General features: G+C 38.7%; 1 protein-coding gene across 1 annotated transcript; it reads left to right on the forward strand.

The window, feature by feature from the left end:
* The first annotated feature begins 9,257 nt into the window (after positions 1-9,257).
* On the forward strand, positions 9,258-14,900 carry LOC139324746 (vomeronasal type-2 receptor 26-like). Its single transcript, XM_070954488.1, has 5 exons — positions 9,258-9,419; positions 9,808-10,671; positions 11,498-11,725; positions 12,585-12,711; positions 14,002-14,900. The coding sequence occupies exons 1-5, from the start codon at positions 9,258-9,260 to the stop codon at positions 14,898-14,900; spliced, it is 2,280 nt and encodes a 759-aa protein (XP_070810589.1).
* Positions 14,901-19,114: the final 4,214 nt, after the last annotated feature.

A 19,114-nucleotide genomic window follows, 5' to 3' on the forward strand; every position in this document is an offset into this window, starting at 1 on the left:
AAACAGGGCGGCCGGGCGATTATCTGATGACGCAATAAGAGCAGCAAAATAGTTACATTTCGCTGCTTTTATTGCCACTAGGTAATTCCTAATATGAGATCTTACCAGTGTCCGGTCAGATTCAGAAAGACTGGCCCTCCAACTGCTCTCTAGGCATCTTTTCCGGCGCTTCAACTCCCTCAGCTCCTCAGTGAACCAAGGAGCTAAATGAGATCGGCGCCGGGTCAGAGGCCGCAAAGGCACGACTCGGTCCAGAGCTCCGGATGTTTATGAAAAACATCCGGAAAAACAGGTAGCCCTGATTTCTTTGGACGCACAGAAGGCATTTGACCGAGTCAATTGGAACTTCAAATTAAAAACATGAAATTTGGTGAGAAATTTGGAGAATTAATTTTGTCAATTTATACTAAACAAAAGGCAAGAATACTAATTAATGGAGAAGTAACAATTTTTTTTGGAATAGATAGGGGAGTAAGGCAAGGGTGCCTTCTCTTGCCGCTATTATTTATATTAACCCTAGAAAACCTGCTCTGAAGAATTAGAGCAAATGGAGATGTAAGAGGGCTTAAAATAAAAGGAGAAGAATACAAGGTCCAAGCTTTCGCGACAACCTTGTGTTCTTCTTAGAAGACCCACTATCAACAGAACCCAATCTAATGAAGGAAATTGAAAAATTTGGAAAAGTCGCAGGTTTGAAAATTAATAAGGATAAGACTAAAATATTAACCAAAAATCTAACAACAAAACAGATAGAGGAATTAGAGAAACAATCTGGGCTAAAAGTAGTTAAGAAAATAAAATATCTAGGAATAAACCTGACAAATAAGAATATTTTTTTTTATTGAAAAAGTTTTCAAATACAAATTTTACCCCCTTTTTTTCTCCCCCCCTCCTCCCTAACCCCCCCTCACCACCCCTCCCCCCCGTGACTTCTTCACAACAAAAACCTAATTCATAACAGATTACATAATATTTTACCATCCCCTTACTCCCTCCTCTAAATACTGACCCTTACTTATTAAAAATATTATTAATATTGTTACTTCCCCCTTTTCAAAAAAAGCATTCTACTATCACATTGTATGATAACTTCTAATTTAGCATAATAATATTATAACTCCCAATTTAGCAATAATCTGCCCTTTTTCTCCTCCCCCAAACTTATATCTGTATATTATTACAACATTTCAAAACAACCTTCCACTTTAAGACTATATAATAAATCCTACTTTAACATTTAATCTTTTGTGTATATTAATATAACATTTCAAAGCAGCCTTCCCCATAAATCCTAATTTAACATTTATTCAATCTATCCATTTCCTCCACTCCCCTAAATATATCACTTAAACATCCCTTTTCTTAAACTAATCAATCAGTAAACTAACCTATTTCCACCCACTTTCCTACAAAATTGCCATGCACAACAATTCTTAATATCTTTAATCCACTGCCCACTCTACTAATATATATATATATATATATATATATATATATATATATATATATATATATATATATATATATATATATATATATATATATTTCGTTATATTAAAAAAAAAAGACAATGACTTTAAATTTATAATCCATATAATATCTTCTTTGATGTCTTTCCACTGGATTGTTAAGTCCATCATCCATAATAGGGTAACATAGCATCCTGGTGCAACAGTTTGTTCAAAATCTTCAATCATCATCTGCCCCCATCAGTAATGAATATCCTCATATATATATAAAAGTAAAAACAACCACCCGAGTGACATTATGATTATATTCCATATAGTTGTAATTGTGGCTTTCATCAGGATTATTAATTCCCATCATTCTAGTGGGTAACAACCAGATCTTCTGCATGCCCCAGTGTAGCTCTCTTGCCTTGTAACTCAGGATAGTTATAATATATTTATTGATAAAAGAAAGAAATCCAAAGTAGATAATTCAAATCCAACAATTTAAGGCTCTTTTCACACCCCAAAATTATGGCATTGCAGAGGTCTGTCACTGTCCTCAGGATAATATTAACCAATACTTCGCCTCCACTATCTTTTCACATATTCATTCATATTTTTTAAAAATCACTGGCTTCACTGTTGCTTAATTTAGAAATTTCTATTTTTATGAGACCTGTTTCTTTTTTTCTTTTCTTTTTGTGGGTTTAATTTCCATCCTGATTTTCTTTCTACAAGTTGTATATCAGCTGATCGGTTTTCATTCTGCTTTATAACTTGATCTTGTTGGTTTTGTTTTTGTATCTCATATTTCTTTTTTGCCAATTGTATATCAGCTAATTGGTTTCCATACTTGTCTTTGACTTGATGAATCATCACGTTAGAATCAGATGCCACTTCTCTCATGTTTTTAGATAATCCAGCTGGGGTATCTAAAGAATCCAAAGGCAATTTGTCTACCGCAACCTCTGTAATTCGATGTTTTCCCTTTATTTCCAACTCCTTCTGCTTATCCTGTATTGTGCCTAAAGATGTTAAGTTCATTTTCAAAAATTTTTGATAAAATTCTTCCGCTTTTTCAACAGTATTTAGTTGGTATCTTTCTCCTTGATATCTCAATATTATACCAACTGGGGCATCCCACCTAAATGGAATATTTCTTTTTTTAACTCAGACACCAGAAAACCAAATTTCTTCCTTTCCGTTAACATCTTGGGCGGGAGCTCTTTGTAGATCCAAATCTTTCTTCCATACAATTGCAAAGTAGAATTGAAGGAATTTTGCACAATATTATTCCTAATTTCTTTATCTGTAAAATAAATCACCACATCTCTAGGCAATTGCCTTTGCTTTGCAATCCAGGAGTTTATTCTGTAAACTCTGTCAATCCTACAAAACACCTCCTCAGGTTGAACCTTTAAAATCCCAGCCAGAAATTCAGAAGATATTTTCCTTAAATCATCTCTGTTATTTTCCTGCAAACCTCTCAGTCTAATTGCATATTCAGTAAAATTATATTGCATCTTTAAAACTTCTCTTTCAATCCGTTGTTGTATATTTGCTGCATTACAAGTCTTTTGTTCAGCCTCCATTTTAGGTTTTTCTTCTGAGCTATTGTCTTAAATGTTTGTCAAATCATTTTCAATTTTTTGTATTCTATTGTCCAAATTGTCCTCAATTTCTTCCACTTTAGACTCTAATAAGTTAGTATTTTCATGCAACTTGATCATAAATTCTGCAAAGCCATCAGCCATTTTTATAATCTTTCGATCCAGAGTATCAAACTTTAATTGCACTAATTCTTTAATTTCCTGCTTAAATTTTTCAAAGTTCTGATTCACAATCTCATCCCTTCTTACAATCTCCTCCAAAAGAAATTCAATTATATTAAAATCAGTTTTCTGAGACTGGAGCTTTAAAACTTGTTCACGTAATTTATTAATGGGGGAATCCCCCCCCACTGCTTGTTTGTCCGGCTTTGCAAGCTTTAATGCCATATTTCCACACAAACAAGCTATTTTAAAAAGAAGAAAAGAGAGGCAAAAGAGAAAAAAAAACTTCTTTCCAACCAAGATCAATATCAGATCTCCAGGAAGAGAAAAACACAAAAGTAAAACTTTATTTTCAAGTGTAGCCAAAAGTATTTATTCCGCTACTTTGTATCTCAATAGGAAATGGAAGGACTCTCCCTTTCAGCCCCTTCTCAAGCCTCAGCAGTCGCCATTTTTAAAGATTCTTTTTTTTTCCTTTTCCTTTTCCTTCTTCAATAACTATTGTAAAATAAGTAAAATACTTGCGATTCAGGGTCACAGGTCCAGCTCATATCCTTTTTGATTGTTCTGTTAATTTTTGTAGGCTTGATCTTGTCGCCTAGCTCTGCATAAGCAGAGGTCTCCCAACGCCCGGAGCAGCGGCAAGGGAAATAGGGAGCGTCATCTGCTTCATCCCCAAAAGTAAAAAAAAAACTTTTGGGGCTATGCAGAGAGCTCCACCTGCCCCCGCTGGCTCTGTCTCCATTTCCACATGGAAATGGAGTTTTTTCGAGCCGCCTTTCAGATGTAAAGGCGGCTCTTTACAGGCAATGGGGCGGCGATCCCAAGGGATCGTCTAGCAGTGGCAAGAAGCAAACCGGAAGTCCTGACAAATAAGAATATTGACATAAAGAAAAACAATTACGATGGAATGATACATCAAATTGAAAATGATTTAGAAAGATGGGGAAATTTAAACATTTCATTTTTAGGAAGGATAGCGGCTCTGAAGATGAACATCTTGCCGAGGCTCCTCTACCTATTCCAAACTATCCCAGTGAAATTGGAGAAAAAATTCTTTATCAATTTAAATAAAATTACGTCTAAATTTTTATGGGAGGGCAAAAAACCCAGGATAAGTTTGAACACACTACAGGATGATAAATTTAGAGGAGGTTTTGGTTTCCCGGCGTGGGAGAAATACTATAAGGCAGCATGCCTGACATGGATAAAAGAGTGGGTTAATTTAGACAATCAACGTTTATTAAAACTGGAAGGGCATGATTTAATGGTGGGGTGGCACACCTTCCTGTGGAATACCGGGAACAAAACATACCAACATTTTAACAATCATATAATTAGGAGAGCATTAATTGGCACTTGGTTGGAAATAAAGAAAAAATGCTATACGAAGGTTCCCGGGTGGCTTTCCACAGTGGAGGCGTCTAGGCACCCCAATACTATATCTCTTCATAGAATTATACGGTATAGGGACCTACTAGACTCAAATGGACTATTAAGAACACGCCAGGACCTCAGAGATGTGGGAATAGAATTGGATTGGTGGCCATACCTTCAAGTACAAAATAGGTATAGGAAAGACAGGGACGAAGGAGGAATTGATGTGAACCCTAATAGGCTAGATAAATTTCTGGAAGTGAAAGAAGGGAAATTAATATCCAAAATATACAAATATTTACTAGAAATTGACTTAAATGAAAATATAATTAAAGGACAAATGATTGTCTGGACTAGAAACATAGGTAAAAATATTCAACTAGAAGAGTGGGAAAGGATTTGGGAAAACAACATTAAAATAATGAAATCAGTAACTTACAAGGAAAATCAATACAAGATGTGGTATAGGTGGTACCTTGCCCCCTCGAGACTAGCACAAATGTACCCTAATTTGGACCCGAATTGTTGGAAATGTAAACAGGCCCGAGGAACTTTCTATCATGTATGGTGGCTATGTCCCAAAATCAAGGCATACTGGGGGAAAATTAGAATTTGGATATCACAAATTACAGGAGAAGAAATAGAATTAGACACAGATATTTTTTTATTAGGAATATACAAAAAAAATATTAGAAAAGAAATGACATATTTAATACATCATATAATTACAGCGGCCAGAATAGCAATTACACAAGTTTGGAAGACAGATCATTTGCCAACCGACCAACAGATAATACAAAAAATATATGCATGTGCGGAGTCAGATCAATTAACATTGAAATTAAAGGATAAGGAAAGCTCAAAGTATTTTAAGGTATGGGACAAGTGGTATGATTGGATTAAGTGAAAAGAAAGTGGCTAAGGATATACTTAGTAAAGTATAAAGATAATCTTGATGAGTATTAAATTTTACTTTTCTTTCTTTTTTTTTTTTCTAAGAGTGAGTTTTAAATTAAGAACTGATAATTGGTAGTGTATTTCCATGCTTATTTTATATAAATACCAACAATGACTTCACCGTCATGAGGATGGATGTGGGACTAAGTTATGAAATATACAATGTGTAGAGGAGAAGAATATATATAGATATGTAAAAGAATAGAAATGAAATGTCAAATATAAGATATGATCTATGTATATGAATATTTTATTATGGTTTTAATTGTTTTTATAATTGTTTGATAATTTAATAAAGTTTACTAATTTTTTTTTTTTTTTAAAAAAAGAAGAGCATATGACGGCTGTGGCTAGGTGGGCCTTTTATCAGGTTCACCTGATTTGCCAGTTGCAGCCCTTTCTGGACCGGGACACCTTGTGCACGGTCACTCACGCTCTTGTCACTTCCCAGCTGGACTATTGTAATGCTCTCTACATGGGGCTCCCCTTGAAGAGCACTCGGAGGCTCCAACTGCTCCAGAATGTGGCCACGCGGGTGGTTATGGGTGCAACTTATTGTGCCCACGTGACACCCCTCCTGCGCGAGCTGCACTGGCTCCCAGTGGTCTTCCAAGTACGATTCAAGGTGTTGGTCACCACCTTTAAAGCTCTCCATGGCATAGGACCCGGGTACCTTCTAGACGGACTTCTGCCACCAATTGCCTCCCACTGGCCAGTTCGCTCTCACAGAGAGGGTCTCCTTAGGGTGCCATCAGCCAAGTTATGTTGGCTGGTGACACCCAGGGGGAGGGCCTTCTCTGTGGGAGTCCCAGCCCTGTGAAATGAACTGCCCCTGGAAATGCGTAAGATTTCCGACCTCTGGGTATTTCGCTGTGCACTCAAGACCCTGTTGTTCCGCCAGGCCGGGCTATCAACATAATAATTTTAAATTGGGTATTTTAAATTTCTGGGGTTTTAAATTGAGCCGAATTATTTAATAATTTTAAATTATTTTAATTGATGTTTGTCTGTGCTTTTAATAGGCTGTACACCACCCTGAGTCCTTCGGGAGAAGGGCGGTATAGAAATAAAATTATTATTATTATTATTATTATTATTATTATTATTATTATTATTATTATTATTATTATTATTATTATTATTATTATTTTCAGGGATTCCATCCAGTCAGTCAAGGACATGGGTGAAGGTTGTTCCATAGGGAGCTTGGGCATGGGGACAAATTCTATGCCACTAGTGACTTGGAAAGGGGTCAGACCAATGTGCACCACATTGTTGTATGCCACTTTGGCAAAAGGCAGCAGTTCTGCCCCATCTGTTTGCTGATAATTCACATAGGATCTTAAATACTGTTCCACCATTGTGTTTGTGCTAATCTGTACCAGATAGTTGATGTTTGACCATTTCATCCAACATTTTGCAGGGAAATGGATTCCTGATCCATTAATTAATATTAAACCTTTGTCCTGATTTCTAGAATTAGAGCAACATTGTAGCTGCCAAATTCCCAATTCCATTTCTCCACTATTTTCAAAATAGGTTAAGCATCAGTCAGTTATGATGTCACTCCAAAGAAGGAAAGTTGTTGATCAGACATATAAAGAAAACATTGCCAGGTTGCCAATGGTTCAATGGCAATTATGTCCCTTATGAATGACTGCAATCATTCTATTATTCTAGCAGGCCACAATATCAAAAGGTCTGCACAGAAGGGAATAGAAAGTGAGAAAGGATCTATATATATACCAAGCACAACATGGAGGAAGGAAGTCATAATGCTGACTCTGTGAGATTCATTTCCACAAAGTTCTCTTCCTTCTGTTTTATCTGCCAGACGTTCCCCTTGAAGATAGACTCAGACATTTTCTCCATATGCAGAAAATCATAAAATTGATCCTCCTGGTATTCCGGATGCACAAAGCAGTTACTCTGAGCTGTCCTGCAAGTGATGCTTTCCCTGTTCCACATGAGTGGTATCAACCTGGTGACCTCGTCATCGGTGGGATGATGTCTCACTTGATTTACCATTTCTGTCAAACTCTATTCAAGCAACATCCTTTTGTCAACTTTTATGATTCACCAGTGTAAATGTTTTCCTTTGAATTATCTGACTTAGACCCACATAGCAAAGAATCATTTATATGGCTGTTTGTGCAGGAAATGTAGAGTTTTTCATGTAAACGTAAGAATTCTTTGTGTTTTGAAAGCTTTCTAGTGGTGAGAGAAGAGGGAACTTTGTTTGTGATTGTTTCACCAACAACATTCTCATAAGTAAAGCATATTCGATTGTGATTGTGAAATTATCAAAAAGAAGAATGCTAAAAAAAAAAAAATCAGCTGTGCCATATTTCACAACAGAAAAATAAAGGTGCTTTTCCAAAAGGCAACTGGACATTCTTGGTATTTCCTTTGAAAACATTTTGCTTCTCATCCAAGAAGCTTCTTGCTCTGTTTCAGTTCTGGAAGCTTCTTGGATGAGAAGCAAAAGTTTATCTGTGGGCTGTCAGAGTCCTGAATGCAACATAACATCATAAGCATAAACAATAGGCTTGCAGGGCAGGTGCAACATATTTGTGCAATATATCATAATGCAATGTTATGCACATATACATCTAGAGGATTGTGTGTTGTTAGTATGATTTATTGGGTTAGGGACTTTCTTTCTTTCACTGTGAGTTATTGATATGTCTTTATGTTGGGTGGGTGCATGAAGGGAGGCTCAGCTAATCTCATTGTACACGTGTTGTTCTTTGACAATAAAGGTTGAATTGAAAATATTTTTAAAGACAAAAAAACTAAGAAAGTCCAGTTGCCTTTTGGAAAAGCACTTTTGGGACAACCATGACCAGGATGACTGAGAATCTGCATAGACATAAATATTGGAAGTTAGTTAAATTATTGGCATTCTGTTTTACTGAACAGTAAGGTAAGGTAAGGAATGATAGGATAGAATAAAGGTGTTTTAATATTTCTATTTTGCAGCCAAAGTGGGCACACACCTTAGATATTGATTCTGGGGGAACTTAGAATTTTGAGAAATCATAGAACATTCCTTCAGAACTGAAAAGATTCAGATGAAGAAGATGTATGGGTTTAGGGAGAATCTCACCCTTAATCTATAATTCTTTCTAATTCAGTTAAATTAATTCTGAGTTAAACTGAATGCTGAAGTTAAGACTCCATAAATTAATATAGTATGCCTTATGATGAGTAACTTTCTAGAAAAAGATAAAGGAAAAAAAAGTTGTATATAAAATATATTTGGACTGACTACAAAATTCTTTAATACTTCAGTCAGAAACAAGTTTTCTTGTAGTCAGTTACAAACAGTACCATACTAAAATAATTTGCAAAATTATTATTATTATTATTCTCTTTTATTCATTAAAAATGAAACACAGTCAACTGGACATTTAAAAATGTGTCACAAATACCATTGATGGTGCTAATGGTTGATATGGGTTGCTACCAGCATCCTATGTATCAACCAAGTATTATTATTATTATTATTATTATTATTATTATTATTATTATTATTATTATTATTATGTGTGCTTAATCTATTTGCAGTGTATTAAACAAATTCTATCAACACATCCTTGCCTTGGCCTTTGCTGTGAAGGAGATCAATGAAGACCCCCAGATCTTACCTAACGTCACTCTTGGGTTCCACATCTATGACAGTTACCACAATCCAAGGATGACCTATCGCACCACTCTGGACCTGCTTTTCAAATCCCAGGAATTTATCCCTAACTACAAATGTGATAGCCAGAAGAATCTGATGGCTATCATTGGAGGATTAGGTTCTGATACATCATCTAATATAGCTGAAGTTGTAGGTTTTTACAAGATTCCACAGGTCAGTATGGAGGAGATGAACAGAAAAAAATTGTACTTCGTTGTTATGACATAATTACTGAGATATTAGATTTGTATTAAGACTTTCTACAGACCTTAAGTTATAATATGTTGCAGTCTTTTATGAAACTACAATGCTAATCATAGAAGTGAGTTATCTAGAGTCATTCCATACCATAGATTTGAATGTAGCACATTCTCGTCTTGTTCAAACAAATGAACTATTATAATGTGTTTGAAATAATTCCTAGAAATTCCATTCTATATTAATATTTCCAAAAAAATAAAGGAAAAATTCCTTCTTTGGATATTTTTTACAGGAAAACTAGATTCAGAAAGATTGGATTTGAGCTAATGACTCAACAGAGTATTATTCTGCTTTATTTTAGCTGACATATGGCTCATTGGCCCAAGAAGAGTTTCAGAGCAGCAAACGCTCCTCACTTTATTTCATGGTCCCAAAAGAGGACCATCAGTACGTTGGGATTATTCAACTGCTTCATCATTTCAGATGGTCGTGGATTGGGATTTTTACTATGGATAACAGCAATGGAGAACGTTTCCTACAGAAAATGCAGCCCATACTTTCCCAAAATGGAATCTGTTCATCATTCGTACAAAGGATTTCACAACTAATCCACTTTGAACACTATATCGAACTTTCTCACATGCTCTCAGGTATTTCCACTAATTTGAGGAATAGCAACACCACCACATTTCTCGTCTATGGTGAATCGCTGACAATTATGGGGCTCAGGGCTATCATGTTTGTAGCAGATCCTGAAAACAAACAAACTGCATCATTTGGAAAGGTGTGGATCATGACTGCACAGATTGATTTTATGCTGTCCGGCTTTCAAATCAGTTGGGATCTCCAGATGTTCCATGGGGCTCTTTCCTTCACTGTTCATTCAAGAGCAGTTGTTGGTTTCAAGGAGTTTCTTCAGACCATCAAGCCTCATGCAGACTACAGAGATGGGTTTCTGCAAGATGTTTGGGAACAATCATTTGATTGTTCATTCTCAAAATCAGAATTACAAGAAATGTCCAATAGGCAGTGCCCAGTGGAAAAGAAACTGGAGGATCTTCCTGGGCCTGTGTTTGAAATGGAAATGACTGGCCATAGCTACAGTGTCTACAATGCTGTTTATGCTGTGGCTCATGCTTTGCAGGCTCTATTCATGTTGGGGTTCAATAAGAAAAAAACAATGATGGGTAAAAAAACTGACTTTCCATATCTGCAGCCTTGGCAGGTATTCTCTCTGCATTGGATACTTCTTTTATTTCAATGAGCAATTTGATCTAGAATTATCATCTGGACCTACCCTCAAAACGATGCTATAGAGCATTACACACCATAACAACTAGACACAAGAACAGTTTTTTCCCAAATGCCATCACTCTGCTAAACAAATAATTCCCTCAACACTGTCAAACTATTTACTAAGTCTGTGCTACTATTAATCTTCTCATCGTTCCCATCACCCATCTCCTTCCACATATGACTGTATGACTGTAACTTTGTTGCTGGTATCCTTAAGATTTATATTGACTGCTTCCTAATATGATCTGATTGCTTATTAGTACCCTATGACTATCATTAAATGTTGTACCTTATGATTCTTGATGAACATATCTTTTCTTTTATGTACACTGAGAGCATAAGCATCAAGACAAATTCCTTGTGTGTCCAATCACACTTGGCCAATAAAAATTTCTCTATTCTATTCTATTCTATTCTATTCTATTCTATTCTATTCTATTCTATTCTATTCTATTCTATTCTATTCTATTCTATTCTATTCTGGAAAGTCCTAATATTTTATGCTTATAAAATCCAGTTAGGTATGAACACCAAGAAACTACTATATTGTTAAGCAACACAATTAAGGGAACCTGGCTTTCCCATCGATTTTGCTTGTCAGAAGGAGGCAAAGGTCATAAATGTGAAAACAGGTCTTAAGTCACCTTTTTCAGTGTCATCATAACTTCAAACAGTCACTAAACAAGCTGTTGTAAATAGAAGACTACTTATATTATCCGTCCAACTCTCTGTTTCTTTCATTATCTTTCACATAGCTCCATCCGTTTCTACATGGCATTTCTTTTAACAATTCAGCTGGAGAGAAAGTTTCCCTGAATGAAAAAGGGGAAGTAATGGGTGGATTTGATATCATCAACCTCATCACATTTCCAAATAGGTCTTTTCAAAGAGTTAGAGTCGGAAGAATAGATCCAAGTTCTCCAACAGGCAAAGAATTATTCTTTGATGAAGATCTGATTGTCTGGCACCCAGCTTTTAACCAGGCATGGACTCATTTAATGGACTATATCTTGAGCTATTATGATTCCAAATAGAGTCTCTTAAACCATATTGAGCAAAGCCTCTTTAGAAATCTAATTTCTCTGTTTGTAAGAAAAAATAGCATACTATGAACAAATATGGCCCAGGATCAAGCATTAATCAAATTGACAAAATGATCTTACAATGTAAAAGTCAGGTTTTCTTTTTGATTGCAATTACCTTTCAAATTATGGATGTTGCCTTATTTCTGTAACATTTTCATCCCGCATATTTATTTATTCACCTTGCCTTTTTCAAAGAGACCCTTTTCCTCATCATTGTAACTTCAACAACTTTTTTTTTTTTTTAATTTGATTTATATGCCGCCCTTCTCCGGAGACTCAGGGCGGCTTACAGTGCGTTAAGCAATAGCCTTCATACTTTTGTATATTTATACAAAGTCAGCTTATTGCCCCCACAAACTGGGTCCTCATTTAACCTACCTTAGAAAGGATGGAAGGCTGAGTCAACCTTGAGCCTTGGAGAGATTCGAACCAGCAGTAAATTGCAGGCAGCTGTGTTAATAACAGGGTGCTTTAAACCACTGTAGTACCAAGGCTCTTTTAATGTTTTAATATAAATCCAGCTAGATAATATTCACTTAGGCCTCTGGGAAGTAAAGATTTCTCTAGCCCAATAGAAGAGAATGATTAATAACTCACAAATGAAGGTGTCCCAGGATAATGTTGAAGAATCTATTCTGAGTCAGTCACTGATCCACCTTTGGTCACAGTGACTGTCCCAGATTAGTTCCTGCAGGATTAATAAATGTTTTTTTTTCTAAAACCACCCTTTCAAAGAATCTTTTATGTTTATCACCAGGTACTTCCAATTTCTCTGTGTAATAACCATTGCTCCCCTGGATACTGGAAGAAGGAGATTGAAGGAAAACAATTTTGCTGCTATGACTGTGTTCCATGTCCAGAAGGGAAGATTTCAAATCAAAAGGGTAGGTTAGACATTCCAGGAAGTTTTCATTAGGTTGATTTAAGCAATCGAAGAGGAGCGGTGGTTCAATGGCTTAATGACGCTGGAGAAGATCATTAAGCTCCAACGGTTTGAATCCTAGCACTGTGTGGTGTGGTGAGCTTCTGTCACTCTCTCAGTTCTGCCGATCTAGCAGAAAGTATGTTATATGCAAGTAGATAAATAGGTACCACTTCAGTGGGGAGATGAGCTGGCACTTCATGTGGATGGTTAGAATCCTGCTAGCACTGCACTTCCCATTTGTGATGTCCATTTGTGACACAGGTTTGGTGGAGGGACAGAGCCCCATACAATACTACAGCAAAACCACTCAACTTCCTTTCTGATGCAGAGCTAGCTCGCCCCCCTTTGAAGATGTTTCACTTCTCATCCAGGAAGCTTTTTCAACTCTGACTGGATGGGCGGGAATTGAAGGATTTATATTCCTTGGAGACAGCTAGTCATTTGCTTTCTTTTAAACAGTGGTTCAGGACACTTGGAGGGTCACCTGAGTAGTGCAAATGGTATGGAGCCTTCTTGAAACTGCTGAAAGGACTGTGTTGTGGAACTGTGCTTTCTGCAGCTGAGTTTCTTTCTGCCTTGTGTCCCTTCACTGTTGAAGACAGACACAGGCTGTTGGGGATGAGTCTGTGTTGTCTGCTTCTCAAACTGAAGCACAAATGGTTCCTGTAGACAACCATGATGTGGGTGACTGAGAATCTTCATAGACAAACAGATCTAGCAGTCTTAGGCAGCCAAAGGACTAGTCTGTATTAGCATTATAGACTTCTGGCTATTGGAACATCACCATATACTAAATAAAAGAGTAAATTTAAGCAAACTGTAATAAACTATCTTAGTGTGCAAATAAGTAATACTTTTAGTTATTAGTGAATATTTATTTTAATAGCTGTAACTCACAATTTGTTGTTCAGGTCAATACACTCAGTTACTGGAGACTTACATAGACCTTCACGATTTTCTTGTCCATGCTTTGGAAAAAAAATGGGGAAAGTCAAAATGGCCTACCTTGCAATAAAGTTTAAAATGATACAAAAGGTTGCATTTCAAATATTAATATTCCTTCCATTTCTGCTTCATTTCATGCCAATCCTAAATTTTCCATTTAAGGGAAAACTGAATTTTCATAGAAACATGATCCATCTGGTAACCAGTAGAAAGAACTCAAAGGAATAACAACTGGTAGCCATGCAGAAAGTAATTTGAATACTATGGAATACCTAGATGATAAATCCCTTGATTTTCCTTCCAGATATGGAAGATTGTTTTGAATGTTCAGAAGATCATTATCCAAATGAAGAAAAGAATGGATGTATCCTGAAAGTGGTGATGTTTCTAACTTTTGAAGAAACATTAGGAATCAGTTTAGCTTCAGTTGCTCTTTGTTTCTTCTTCTTGACATCTTGGGTACTTGGAACTTTTATTAAGCACAGGGATACTCCGATTGTCAAAGCCAACAACCGGTCCCTCACCTACACCCTTCTGGTCTCTCTTCTCCTCTGTTTTCTCTCCTCTTTCTCCTTCCTCAGCCAACCTGGCAATGTGACTTGCCTTCTCCGACAACCAACTTTTGGCATCACCTTCTCAGTGGCCATTTCTAGTGTTCTGGCTAAAACTATCACCGTGGTTATGGCTTTCATGGCCACTAAACCTGGTTCTCAGATGAGGAAGTGGGTGGGGAAAAGATTGGCTTTTTCTATCATCCTCTCGGGTTCTCTGTTACAAGCATGCATTTGTATTCTTTGGTTGTCAACATCTCCCCCATTCCCTGAGTTGGACATGTATTCAGAGCTCCAGGAAATGATTTTACAGTGCAATGAAGGGTCAGCTTTCTTCTTCTACTGTGTCTTGGGCTTCATGGGTATCTTGGCCGTCGCCAGCTTTATTGTGGCTTTTCTTGCTCGTAAATTACCTGACAGCTTTAATGAAGCCAAATTTATCACCTTCAGCATGTTGGCCTTTTGCAGTGTGTGGATCTCCTTCTTTCCAGCCTATCTGAGCACAAAGGGAAAAGCCATGGTAGCTGTGGAGGTCTTCTCCATCTTGGCCTCCAGTGCTGCATTACTAGGATGCATATTCCTGCCAAAATGCTACACCATTATTTTGCGACCTGACCTCAACCACAGGGAGCAACTCACAAAAAGAAATTAGTATATCATGTGTTCTTTCTGGCTCCCCTAATTAAAAGATCAAAGGTGGTTTGTACGCAATTTCAGGGAAAGAATCTGATATTTGGTGCCTTTGCAATTTATACTCTTTCTTTCATTGATGTTTCTCTATAACTTCTAGATTTAAAGGGATTCTAGCCTGGTCTAGTGGTTAAGGAACTGCAATAGAAAGCAAGGGACCATGAGTTCAAGCCCTGCCTTGGCCCTGAAATCCAGCTGCATAACTTTGGACCAAACACTGTTTTTCAGACCAGTGAACCTCAAAGGGTTGTTGCTACGTGGAAAAAATAAGGAGGACGGTATATTGGATATGTTTGCTGCCTTTGGTTGTTTGTAAAAATAATAAAGTGGTATATATTGTAAAAAAAAAAATAAACAAATAAATGAAATGAAATACTAAAATGAAATGAAATAATAAAATGAAATGAAATAAAATATAAAATAAAGTAATAAAATGAAATGAACCTGCTATGGCAAGTGAAAGGGATTGAAAGGTGTAAAATGTACGATGACATCATTAGCTAAATTCCACCCAGTTTGTAAATGCATAATGAGCTGCATAAAAGGATGTCATTTCCATGCCATGTTTACTGTTATGTTTTATTATAATTTATTATAAATAGATCACTAAATAGCTAGGAAGCTAGATATCCAGATATCCAGAGAGAGAGAAGGGAGGGAGGGAGGGGGGAGAGGGAGAATGGGAGGGAGAGGAATAAAGAAAACAAGATAAAAAGATGGATGTACAGACGTACAGACGTACAGATGTACAGACGTACAGACACATTGATTCTATGCACAGGACAAGTAGCCCAAATTGCACAGGAAAGTGCAACCCTAATTCAGACAGAAACTAGTTACTCTGTACTTCTCTGCAAGTGATGCTTCAAGGATAAGTAAAATCCTTGAACAAACCTTATGACATACAGTGGAAGGAGTTTTATTTATTCATTCATTTATTCACACATTTAAGAGAATGCATATGGCCACCCAATCACTTTCAGTGTCTCTGAGCTGCTTTAAAAAAAAATAAAAATATACAAAGAATAAAAACCCACCACTAGGAATAAAACCCAATCAGTTGAGCCACTTCATAGGTTCCAACCCATTCTGGGTTCCACAGGCCTATTGTCAAAATCAGGACTTTGCAAAAGAGGGTCAAAGTGGGGACCAATCTAATCTCAGTGTGGATGATTTTCCAGAGGGAGGGAGCGATTATGAAGAAGAGACTTCTTCTGGGTCCCACCAGATGTCCTCATTTAAGAGAGAGGACCCACAACTTTCCCTGCCTCCCTGTTCCACTGGATCACATGGATATGATCAGGAAGAGACAGTTCTTCAAATAACCTGGTCCCAAGCCATGTAGAGTTTAAAGGTGACAACCAGCACCTTGAATTGTACCCAGAAGAAAATTGCCAGCCAATGCAACTACCACAGGACAGGTGACACAATTGGGTCTGCAGAAAACCATACGGGTGGCTGCATTTGGAAACAATTGAAGTTTATGGATACTTTTAAAGGACATCCCCATGTAGAGTCCCATGTAGAGCTGATGATCCCATAATTGGTGTCCCACATAGTTTATCACTTTTATGAATTGAAATTTAAGGAACATCCTTGTATAAAGCCTTATGACTTCCCATTGTAAAATGTGTTTTTTTTCCCCCTTTTTATAATCTTTACCAGTTCCCCCAAAATTTCTTATATGAATAAAAGTTGTTTTGCAAAAATATAGGCTTCATTTTTAATCTAGAACTTCTCTGTTTTTGAAATGTTTCTAATTGTAGGAAAAGAAATAATATTCTTTAGAATATGTTAAAGCAGGGGTGTTAAACTCAGTTTCATTGAGATGTCAGGTTCCAGGCTAATAAGAAAGAAGGACCCAAGCAAACTAGGTTTGTTGCTGCCTTTTCTTTATTTCTGGGACTCACTGACAATCCAAGAAGGAACTATTGTTAGGGCTAACAGCCCATGTGCCAACCGGCCTGGGGTTGCCATTTGGAGGGGAGGCGACTACCCACCTCCTGAAGTCCTGGAAGGGCTGAATATTTCTGTGCAGTATGACCGACTGCCTCTTGGCTTCGGCCTGGTCTACTCAATGCAACGAGGAAACATGCCAGAAGTTTGGGGAGTGGCATCAAGCTGGCCATGCCTACCCAGTTGGCCACACCCACTCAGTTGGCCATGCCCAACCAGCCCTCTGAGGTCATCCAAAGCCCTGATGTGGCCCTCATATCAGCCCTGGCGTGCCAGCCAGCCCAGGACTGCCATTTGGAGGGGAGGCGACCACCCAGCTGCTGAAGTCCTGGGAGGGCTGAATATTTTTGTGTAGCATGACCGACTGCCTGGGGAAGCCACGGAATCACCCAAACCCATCCTTCCACTCCACGGGTCTGTAGCGCGGCCGCTGCACAGCTGAGAAGCGGCCACGCACCAATGATGTCATCAGGCAGATCAGCATGATCAGGAAAAACTGCTGTTGCCCTCTCTGCCTTCAGACTGGACTTTCCTGGCTGCTGTCCTGCCAGGGCTGATGAGCAGCGCAGTGGGTGGCTCTCCTGTGAATGGCATGTGATGGGACGTAAATAGGGGCATTGCACGGGCAGACCCGGAAGTGCAGCACTTCTGGGTCATAGGGGGAGGAAACAACATGCATGATTGGGTGGCGTTTAAAAGGGTATTAACAATAGTTCCTTCTTGGATTGTCAGTGAGTGCCAGAAATAAAGAAAAGGCAGCAACAAACCTAGTTTGCGTGTGTCCTTCTTTCTTATTAGCCTGGAATCTGACAGAATTGTTAGGGCTCTTTCACAAAAGCCATGACTGAAGGCACGGTACCTGAATTGGAGGCAGCTGATTTTGAAGAGTCAGCAGATACCACTGAAGTTACTGGGCTGGAGGGTTCTCCTCAAGCAGAAGGCACCCCTGTGAATGTTTGGCCTAAGGAACAACCAGGCGAGCATAAGCCTTCGGAGACCCAAATGCAACCTCTGGAAACTGACCCAGGTGACTTGAGGGACTGGTGGTTAGGAAATACCAGGGCAGTGGATTTTAGAGCCCATCTACCACCAGGCCCCCTGCTCACTCCATCAGGAGAGCATTTCACCCAATGGAGGGAGCATAGAATTTCTGATGATGATAACTGGAGCTATTCAATGGCAGTTGGGAACCAGACTATTGAAGTGCTACGGGAGATGTATGGGGCAGCTGGTTTTAGAGAGCTGGGCCATTGCAGTGTTTGGCAGGGGCATGTTGGAGGCCCCCCTCCCTCCCATGGAGCCCAGGGCCTTGAGTGTCCGCCCCGGTGTTCTTGGATGCCAAGAGCTGGTACACAATATGAGACTCAGAGTGGCCTTACTGGAGGGTCCCAGAAGGCTATCCAACAGGATCCCAGACCTGCTAGGCATGCCTATAAACAACACAGGGGCAATGGAGAGAGACCACAGATGTTTGAAGACTAGACACCGCCTGGCACAGAGGGGTTAATGGGTCAGGCACCTCTCTTAATGGGCAGGTGGGAGCCACTATGAGAGCATCATTTGATGGCAGCCCAGAGAAAGTGCCATTGTTCCTCAGCCAGGTGCTGAACCATTTTGACTGATATGGTAGACTATACACTTGCCAGTGGGATATGGTCATGGCAGTGATCACAGTCATGGAAGGGGAGGCTGCTGAGTGGGTGGCTGACCTGTATGGTGACCATGCACCTGAGCTGAGAGATGTGGGCCTTTTCCTGTCTGCTGTACAGGAGCGGTTTGAGGACAATACCTGGATGCAGCAAGCAGAGGGGGAGTTGCTAAGAGTAAAGCAGAGAGGGAGGCCAGTAAAAGAATACATCAGAGAGTTCCGGTGGCTGGCAGGAAAAGTGAGGGGATTGCCTGAGAGACTGGTGATACACCACTTTCGGGCAGGGCTTGATAAGACATTGAGGCAGGCTTGTGCATGCCTTGATTGGCAGCCTGGTTCCAAGCAGCAACAGAACAGGATGTTGAGTTTTGAGATAATCAGCAAAAGAAAGAATGGGCTAACAGAGACCAATGACAAGCACCCCAGCCAACCAGTCTCACTCCCGTGATGTGGCCTTCCCAGCGTCCAATGCCTCCTACCGCTGTGGTCCCACCTGCTAGAGTGGGAATGAGGTGTTTCTGGTGTGGTTGACTGGGACACTGAGCCACCGACTGTACAGACGATGGTACCAC

The sequence above is a fragment of the Pituophis catenifer genome, unplaced genomic scaffold (assembly GCF_029215685.1).
Source record: "Pituophis catenifer annectens isolate HBS135680 unplaced genomic scaffold, rPitCat1.0.hap2 SCAF_15, whole genome shotgun sequence".
Taxonomy (NCBI): domain Eukaryota; kingdom Metazoa; phylum Chordata; class Lepidosauria; order Squamata; family Colubridae; genus Pituophis; species Pituophis catenifer.